General features: G+C 49.4%; 1 protein-coding gene across 1 annotated transcript; it reads right to left on the reverse strand.

Moving 5' to 3' along the window:
- Positions 1-246: 246 nt before the first annotated feature.
- On the reverse strand, positions 247-5,848 carry LOC311514515 (ecto-ADP-ribosyltransferase 5-like; the record flags this gene model as incomplete). Its single annotated transcript, XM_084617077.1, has 3 exons — positions 247-551; positions 1,830-2,547; positions 5,687-5,848. The coding sequence occupies 3 exons, from the start codon at positions 5,846-5,848 to the stop codon at positions 454-456; spliced, it is 978 nt and encodes a 325-aa protein (XP_084473203.1). The 3' UTR covers positions 247-453.
- Between the last annotated feature and the right edge of the window lie 4,265 nt (positions 5,849-10,113).

The raw sequence follows: 10,113 nt of genomic DNA on the forward strand, positions 1-10,113 counted from the left end.
AGGCTGGATACCTACATAGCAGCCTAGTTAGAACTTGTGACGAAATGGGGTGTCAGGACCCTGTACTTCTCGTTAATTATAGCAAATTTATTAAACAAGTTGCATCAAACATAAGCTCAGTACAGCAAAATCATCCCAGCAGACAACATGCTGCTCATGTCTGCAACCCAGAGGACATAAAGCCGGGGTTCAGAGTTACCTATTAAATGAGATGGACACAGTAAATACTGCAAAACAGGAGGCTTTGGCTGTAAATGCAGCAAGCGAATCCAGCGGAAGATCTCCCATGCCCTCTCGTGGTGATCTGTTGACAAATCACTGGCAGGCTGCAAGTTCCCAAGCTGGGAAAGGTCAGCTTAACATCGTGACTACCCATCAAGCCCTGGCTGTTTAATAGCATATTGGAACACAAGTGGGCTGCACAAGAGACTGAAAAGGAGCAAAGCAAACATTTCACGTGGTTTCTGCCTCTGCTTCGGCACGCCCAGCCCGAAGTGCTCCGGATGTGTGAAATCCTTTCAAGCGCAAGGCCCCCCCTCGCCCTTTCTTTCCTGAAACGCAAAGAGAAGGCCGGTGTTAATTGCAGTCTGACTCAGCCTGCTTAGTGACCTCATTGGGAAAGCCCCGGGACAGAACGCCCCAGAAATGGCAGCTCCCCTGCCAGCCAGCTGGGTTGCATTCACAGTAAAATGGTCACTGGGATTCATTGGTAGATGAGAGCTAGAACAAGCCAGATGTTGGAGACCCGCACGCTGAAGATACTGGGAGCACCCACCATGTCTCTTTGCAGACATAGAAGGAACAGCTCACCCACTGAGGAAGGGTTATTGTTTGTGATGAGGCTGGGAATCACCATCTCTGCCATTGATTAGCGACCTGTGCAATGGGGGTTCTGCCTCCATTCCGGGGTGCTGCCAGAATGCGCTGAACCCTTGCAAGGAAGGTGTGGGAAGAGGGCAGTCGGAGAGATGTCGCCGTGTGCTGCACTGCGGACACACTCCATTAGCCCAGCGGAGGAACAGGAAAATGGGTGTGTGGCTAAGACCATGGGCGGGTGCTCAGGAGATATGGGTTCAGTCCCTGGCCCTGCACCAGACTCCCTGGGAGATCGTGGCTAGGTCACTTCATCTAGCCGGTGCCTCCCTTTCCCATTGGTAAAATAGGAGCAAGGATCCTTCCTTTCTCCCACCTGTTGTCTGTTTTGCCCATTTAGACTGTGTGCTCTTCAGGGCAGGGCTGTGTGTTTGTACAGCACCCAGCACAACCGGCCCCTGATCTCACTCTAGGCGCTACTAGAATACAGATCATAATTTTCTTCTTCTTGCCCGGTCAGTAACAAATCTCTTCCCAGCCTGGCTCATGGAGTTAGAAAGGCCCCCTCATGACTTGCCCAGTCAATTCTAAAACACGTCCAGCCTCTCCCCCAGCCTGCCTAGCACCAGAATGGGAGACGGCTTAGTGACGGCTGAGGGACATTCATCACCCCCCACACTTGTGTGGGGAAAGTTGTAAATTCCTCTCTGCCCTGCCCCCTCCCTGCCCTCAGAAACCCCACCCGCCCAGCAGATGTGGGGTGGAAGCAGCTAACACAGAAGCATCTTATGCTGCCTTTACACCCACAAGAGAAATTCTCTGCTAGCCACCTCCAGCCAGGATGCAGCCTTTTTGCACCATCTGAGATTGTCCCATAAATGACCTGACTCCAGGAGCAGGGGCTTTAAGAAGAAACCCAACTAACATGAGACTTGTGATAAAAATACCCCAAGAGACGGCACCACTGAAGTGACAACCTAGGGTGGGGAGAATTGGACCCAAAGTCTCCTACTGACCTTCTATGTAGGCACAGTTGTAACGGCTGAAGGTCCGGTTTGTGCTGTGGAGGACAAATGCGTTGCCGTTCTTGTCCTGGGTGAAGTTGAACACCCTAAATCTCTCATAGACAGGAATCAGCACTTCTTTTTCGTCTTGGATATAAGAGAAGTCTGCAATGGGGACCCCGAAGCACGTCCGGATGGTGAAAAATGTGGCCGAGCCAAATCTCTGAGCTATGGCCCAGTCTACAGATGAAGAGGTAAATGTCCCAAACCGGACCATGCTACCTCTCTTCTTGTAGCGGTGAGAATGGACTCCCCTGTACACCTCCGTCTCGTACATCTCAGCACAGTCTCTCTTCAGGAGCTGCAACGCTCTGGTCAAATAAAAATGAAGGGCTTTGAATGGGAAATGTTTGAGATAATATGTTCGGGATTTACCAGCCTCTCTCACAGCTTTGTTGAACTCCTTGTGCAGAGATATCCGATTTCCACTGGTATAGGCCAGGATTGCTATTCCATTCTCATCCTTAAACTCTTTAGGCAGAGAGAGGTTTTTCTTCTTCTCATTCCATTGTTTTTTTGCAGCTTCCCATCTTTTGCTAAACACCTTGTGCGTTGACTTCTCTTTCTGCAGCAGTTTAGATTTGATTATATTTTCCATATCTTCTGTGCAGCCAATATAGCGGTCATCAAAAGCATCATATGCCATGTCCAGCACCGGCTGGCAAGTCACCTGGAACAACACAGCATATAAAACACCAGGGGTGGATGGCTGCCTGGCTGCAGGGCTCCCAGCATAGCTGGCACCAATGGAACTGGGCTGGGCCAGCCACCATGAGACATTTTTTCTGAATTTCCCTGGTATAAACAAGGCTTGAGAGAGAGAGAGAGAGAGAGAGAGACCCTTACCAAACAAACCCATAGGTAGGGCCCTACCAACTTCACAGCCATGAAAAACATGTCACAGACTGTGAAATCTGGTCTCCCCCCATGAAATCTGATCTTTTTTGTGCTTTTACCCTATACTATACAGATTTCACAGGGGAGACTGGTATTTCTCAAATTGGGGGTCCTGACCCAAAAAGGAGTTGCAGGGGGGGTCACAAGGTTATTTTAGGAAGGTCGCAGTATCATCACCCTTACTTCTGTGCTGCCTTCAGAGCTGGGCGGCCAGAGAGCAGCGGCTGTTAGCCGGGCGCCCAGCTCTGAAGGCAGCTCCCCCAGCAGCAGCCGTGCAGAAGGAAGGGTAGCACCCCCCTGCCCTAACCTTGCAAACCCCACACAACTCCCTTATGGGTCAGGACCCCTACAACTGCAGCACTACGAAATTTCCCATTGAAATAGCTGAAATCATGAAATTTACGATTTTTAAAATTCTACCACCGTGAAATTGACCAAAATGGACCCTGAGTTTGGTAGGGCCCTACTCATTACTTGTTTATACTTAGGAAATTCTGAAAACACAGGGCTCACGAGTGTGTGTGTGTGTGTGTGAGAGAGAGAGAGAGTGTCCCCCTTGACCTCTCCACCCCCACCGCCCCGCCACACACACAGTATTTCTGTTTCACTTTCCTTTCTCACCTCCGTATGTCTCTTTGGACCATGAGGATTTCATTGCGAGACTTCACGGAGGATTCTTCAGATGCAGATACTTGCTGTGCATATTATGGTTTCACACCGTGACATGCAAGGTGACTTTAAGCCTAATTTTTTTCTTTATAAGTGACAAGTGATTGGGGGGGCGGGGGCCAACTGCAGGTGCTTCAGAGGAGTCTGATTTTCAGAGCTCAGCCCTTTCTGCGAATGAGGGTCCTCCATGGAGTCTTCAGATGGGCAAGTGAAACCACCCATGGATTTTGTCAAGGCTGGCCTAGATCTTTTTACAGTGGATTAGTTCGACTCACAGGGAAATTATTGGGGTGGAAGCAGCAAAGATCAGGAAAAACAAACATTCTGCTAGGGAAATAGGAGTGGGACTGCCAAACCTATCAACCATTTATGAACCACTTATGAAGCATTAATAACTGATCAACAGATGTTTTAAAATAGATGGTTAATCAATTGTTATAGGTTGCCTCAGAGTCAATAGTTTGCTCATAGCATCTGATACTCATGTCCTGTTTAGAACATCTACTGACCCACCTGTTAACCCTTTATAAGCTATCTGTAGATGTAGCCTTAATAGAAAGTGTGGTCAGTTCAGCTGGGGAATAGTGACCCAAGGGAAGCGGTGGAAGCCCCGTCATTAGGTAAAATTACACTGTGCAAAGGCCCAGTAAGCGTGCTGTCAGGAACAACCCAGTATTGCCCCCCTCCGCCCCAGGGATGGACTGAACGGTCTAACAGAGCTTGCCCATATCTAGGTTCTCTGATTCTATGAGCCCCCTGATGATGCTCCATTGCCCACCTGTGGTCTACAGAACACAGCCTGAGAGCTATGGTCTTCGAAGGAGGCAGAGGTATGGAGGCCACCTCTGCAAAGATGATGCGGGTCACATTGTGCCCTTTGTCTCTCTGCAGCGAGCACAGAAAACCCAACAAAATGGCCCAGATTTTGCTGGTGGAAGGTGATTGAATCTACTCAGTGTAATCCTCTCTCCTCTGACCCCACCAAAGCCCCTGTCTGTAATCTCTGCACAGCTGGGGCTCTCTGGGCATCGGGGCACCTGGGTCGAAAAGGGTCACAGCTCTCCAGCTGCATGAGCATCTGCACACCCACGGGGAGTTTCTCATACCAGCTATCACTGGTGGGGGGCAGCTTTCACAAGCTCCATGTTACACTCTCTGCTGTCTACCCCCCCAGCAGGGTTTCTTGACGCAGAGATGGCTGGGTCAGCAGAGGGAGGCATGACTCTCTTGGGAGATAGATGGGAGCCAAGCATTGCTGAGGGTCAGGATCTTCATGTGAATGAGCAGATCCCATGGATTTCAAGATATCTGAGTGTTCCAGGTCCTGAGTAGCTGATGTGGCAGAAACTCCTCTCCCTCTAGGGGCCAGAGTTCACCCAGAAACTGACCCTCTCAGGGCCTTTACAGCTGGAGAGTGGGATCTAAGCCCAGCATTGTCCATAAGGAACATGTGATATTCTTGTCTGCCACAAATACCCAGATTCTCCCTTCATTTAGAAACAGATTCAGTAGTCGAAGCAGAACACAAAGTGCATAAGATCCGGTTACAAAGAAGAGCTTAAATTCTCAGAGACTTTCCTGGAGCCCCCCATACCCTACCCCCATTTGGGACTCTGGGCTTCAGCTCGCGGAGTTGGGGGCGGGGGTCTCGGGGCCCTATGTGGGAGAGCACCAGGACTTGAGGCTTCAGCCCTGCAGTGGGGGAAGGGGCGCTGGGACTTTAGCCCCACAGGAGTGGGGGACACTGGGGCTCAGGGTTTCAGCTCCATGGGGCATGCCGAGGCTCCTACGGGGTTGAATATATTGACCAGAGTTCCAGCCCGGACAGCTCTAGCTAAATTTAAGCCCTGGTACAAAGCATTTCCCGGGTGACGGCATCTGCTCTGCAGTGAGGTTAAAATAATCCAGGTCTGACCACCATTAGGAAACCCTGCAGAACCTTCCTCTTGAACAGAGCTTCTCCACCAAACCCAGGACAACATTCACAGCATCAGCCAGTCCCTTCCACCTCCTCTAGTGCTTCCTCCACAAATAAACCAAGAGAAAACCCTGCTCCCAGCAGAGCTTTCTATAACCTCAGAAGGGAGAGGAGCCAGAGACTCCAGGAAGTCCCCCTAGGGACCTTACCATTGCCAAGTTCTTTTAGAAGGAAAGTTATCAGGTACTAGGGTCAGCGCAAAGCTTTAAGATACATAACTAGACAGCATTGGGTCTTACCAACCTTACAGCATAGATTGAATTACCTGAGGGATGTCCATCAACGTGTGAGCGCAAAGGTAAGTCACGGCGATCAGCAGAAATGTCATCTTCACCTGGGGGACAGGAAGAAAATTCCGTGAGAATCTCATCATCAACCAAAAGAAATGCCTGCCCTGGCTCCCTTGTTCCAAGGCGATTGAGGTCATCTATGGAGACTCCCCTGAGCCACCTCAGGAGAGGGATGGGTATCCAGATAGCAGGAACCCTTGTAAACAAGCAGAGACCTTTACAGGCTGGGGCAAGAGTTGCCACCAAGAATGTGTCTGGGCAAAAGCTTTCCTTTGTTTCTTTTTGAAGTTAAAATACAGACATGTTTTATTTCCTTAGGACAAAATTTTCAGAAGTAACAAGTGATTTTCAGGAGAGTAACTTGAGACTCCTTAAGAGCACTCCCCACCCCCAAAGATCTGACCCCTTTCAGTTGGGTCTCCAAAAATCGTGGCCCCCAAATCATGAGCTGCTCTTAAAACCCTAGGTCTGAGTGAAGAGACAAGGTTGACCTGTCTCCATGCTGTACCCCTTCCCCCCGCCAAGGAGCTTACCCCAGGGATGGACTTGACCCAAAGAGTTAAAGATGTTACTCTACCTGCAGGTCCAAAGCCTGGATGGCCCTGGGAGGCTCAGAGTGAAGCTCAGCTCAAGGGACTCTCTCTCTTATACAGTGCTGAACCTGTTCCTATGAGCCTACCCCCTCCTTCGCCACCCTCAGACAGGAAACCACCTCGCTGCCTTTCACAGTCTTCTATTTGTCACAGGGGCGAGCGATCCCATTGCCCAGGGTCCAATACACTCAGGAGCCCAGCCAGCACTACCCAGGACACGCCAGCGTCCCAGCGCTGCCCTGCCCAGCCCAACCCCTCAGAACTTCCTGGCAACACCGGGGACAGAACTCAGATCCTCCTGCTCCAAGGGGCAGATCCGACCAATACCCATTGCAGCCCAGGGAGCCTTCCCATTGATTTAAACGGGGGCACTGGATGGGGCTCTAAATGTACAGGCTGAGCCATTTCAACGGATGGGGGTTCCCCCAGCTCTCAAAAGTGACTATTTCCCCGGGGACTCGCCTTCCTTTGCCAGCAGTGTAGGACACAGCTGAGCCATTCTGAGAGCAGTTCTCACCAGAGACCACCACGGGAGGGCCCCCTACAGTACAACGTAGTTCCTTTTGATCCCAGGGGCTAGTCGAAGTTTGGGGGTCCCCCGGGTCATTCCAGCTGGGAGTAGCAATTGCTGGCAGTCAGGTATTCTGTGGCTGCAGGTCTGTTGATTTACAAAGACTGTCCCAAGTCCTGTGTCTGTGAACACACAAGGAATCAAACAGCAAGAAACAATTTATTTTGCTCGCAGCACCAAAAACACTCCTTGCTGCCCACACCCCAGACCCAAAATCCTCTCTCCAGGTTTCTATCAGGGTCTGCTATTGTGCTTTCAGCTGGTCCTTGAGACTGTCCCTCTTTCCAGTCTTCTTGTCTGCTCTCAGTTTCTTGCCCCCCTGCCTCTTCGACACACAGCTGGCCTCAGGTCTCCTAGTCCTTGCACTGGCAGATAGGGAGACCTCCTCAGTCCATATGGGTTAGCTGCCGCCTGCCACATGGCTTCATGCCTTGGGCGGTTCCCCCATCATCCTCAGCTGTTTCTACTCCCTAAAGAGGTCTGCCTGCTCTTGCTGTCAGCATGGGTGTGCTCAGCACCCACTGGCTTTAACGAGGTCCGTGGTTGTCTGTGATCCTAGACCCAGCTGGTAACAGCCATTCGCATCTTTCAGTGTAACAGTTTCAAAACTTACAAGTCCTACCTCTGCCCTCTAGATGGCCAAGCCCTGGCCACTCAGGCCTGCTTGACACTCCGCAGTTAGGTCGACGTAAGGTGCCATGCAGCCACCTATTTGTGCACACGTCAATGCTCAACTGTGTTCCCAGCAGACGTAAACGCTCCACTAAGTCAACGCACTAAGATCCCCTCCCCGAATGGCCTGAAGCCAGGGGCCACCTGCTGAGGTCGATGCAGGGGGAGTGTAGACACTGGGTGACCTCCTTTGTCCTTCTTAAACACGTGAAAGACAAACAAAATTCAAACACAGTTTGTTTCCCCCTTTGCAAGTCACCTTAACACCCATAGCAGGAGGAAGGGTGTGAACTCAGTTCCTGCCCACCCCTCTCATCTTCAGGGAGGTGTGAAACAAGTAGCCCCCACCCCCCAAGTAGCCACATCCTTCTCAATGCAGGGGAAATGAGAACTATCAGAGTGGGGTGACAAGGCAGCGTTAGCCACAGACCTCCGGGAGGAGCTAACCTCCAAAGCCAGCGGAGACCACTTTAGATGGCAATGCTGCTGCTCACAAGGCAGTGACATAGGCACTCAGCTGGGGTCCGTTACTTTTAAACTTGTAAGAGACTTTAGCTCTGACATTGCTTGGTAACAAAGGCCCAGAGCCTCAAACTTATTTAGGCTCCTAACTTCCATTGGAATCAGTGGAAATTAGGAACCAAAATACTTTTGAGGGTCTGGGCCAAAGTTTTTTTTTAACTCTGGGAATTCCCTTGGTGGTTTTTTGTTTTTGTTTTTTTTAAATAGGACTAATGTGGAGCTCCCTGGCCCCCTGCCTCTCCCTGGCTCTCATGTGAAACTTAAATACTCTGACCCTAACTTATTTTTTGTTGTTGCTGGAGATGGACACTCGGGTTAGTCCGTCGCTCCGCACACTCAGCCTTCGCTGATCAGTAGCATAATTAAGCAATCAATTTGCAAACACCTAGAAGATAATAAAATGACAAGTAACAGTCAGCATGGACTTGTCCAAAACAAATCATGTCAAACAACCTGATAGCTTTCTTTGACAGGGTAACAAACCTTGTGGATAGGGGGGAAGTGTAGACGTGGTATACCATAACTTGTGTAAGGCTTTTAATACTGTCTCGCATGACCGTCTCATAAACAAATTAGGGAAATGCAACCTAGATGGAGCTACCATAAGGCAGAGGCATAGCTGGTTGGCAAACCGTTCCCAGAGAGTAGTTATCAGTGGTTCACAGTCATGCTGGAAGAGCATAACGAGTGGGGTCCCCAAGGGGTCATTTCAGGGTCCGGTTCTGTTCAATATCTTCATCAATGATTTAGGTAATGGCATAGGGACATTTATAAAGTTTGCAGATGATACCAAACTGGGAGGGGTTGCAAATGCTTTGGAGGATAAGATTAAAATTCAAAATGATCTGGAAAAACTGGAGAAATGGTCTGAAGTAAATAGGATGAAATTCAATAAGGACAAATGCAAAGTACTCCACTTAGGAAGGAAAAATCAGTTGAACACATACAAAATGGGAAATGACTGCCTAGGAAGGAGCACTGTGGAAAGGGATCTGGGGGTCATAGTTGATCACAAACTAAACATGAGTCAACAGTGTAAAACTGTTGCAAAAAAAGCAAACATCATTCTGGGATGTATTAGCAGGAGTGTTGTAAGCAAGACACGAGAAGTAATTCTTCCACTCTACTCCGTGCTCATTAGGCCTCAGCTGGAGTATTGTGTCCAGTTCTGGGCACCACATTTCAGGAAAGATGTGGAAGAACTGGAGAAAGGCCAGAGAAGAGCAACAAAAATTATTCAAGGTCTAGAAAGCATGATCTCTGAGGGATGATTGAAAAAATTGGGTTTGTTTAGCCTGGAGAAGAGAAGACTGAGGGGGGACATGATAATAGTTTTCAAGTACATAAAAGGTTGTTGTTACAAGGAGGAAGGAGAAGAATTGTTCTCCTTAACGTCTGAGAATAGGACAAGAAGCAATGGCGGTTTAGGATGCTGTAAGGGCAAGCGACAGGGGGAAGTGGGCAGAGAGGAGCAAGGGGGTGGGGTCTTGGGGAGAAGAGACAGGACGGGGGGCGGGGCCACAGTTAGGGCACTGGTGCTTCCCCCCACTTTTAGGGGGCTTCCAATCGCCCCTGGTCGAGATAATGCTTGGTCCTGCCTTGAGTGCAGGGGACTGGACGAGAAGACCTCTCGAAGTCCCTTCCGGGCCTACAGTTCTATGAAGAGCTCAGCGGCATTGGATTTAGTCTTTCTTCCTATGCAGCTCAGGGCTTTATTCAAATGGGTCTGGAGTACTGCACCAGCTGCCGCAGTTATTCGTCGTTCTTATTAGGGCTGCCAATTAACCGCAGTTAATGCATGCGCTCAATGCAAAACAAATTAACTAGATTAAAAAGAACACTTGCAATTAATCGCACTGTAAAAAAGATAAACAAAAGAAATAGTGTTTTCAGTTTACCTCATACAAGTCCAGTCAGTCCTACTTCTTGTTCAGCCAATTGCTAAGACAAACAAATTTGTTCATATTTACAGGAAATAATCCTGCCTGCTTCTTATTTACAATGGCACCTGAAAGTGAGAACAGGCGTTCGCATGGCACTGTTG

This window comes from Lepidochelys olivacea (genome assembly GCF_965140295.1).
Source record: "Lepidochelys olivacea isolate rLepOli2 genome assembly, chromosome: 1".
NCBI classification, from domain to species: Eukaryota; Metazoa; Chordata; order Testudines; family Cheloniidae; genus Lepidochelys; species Lepidochelys olivacea.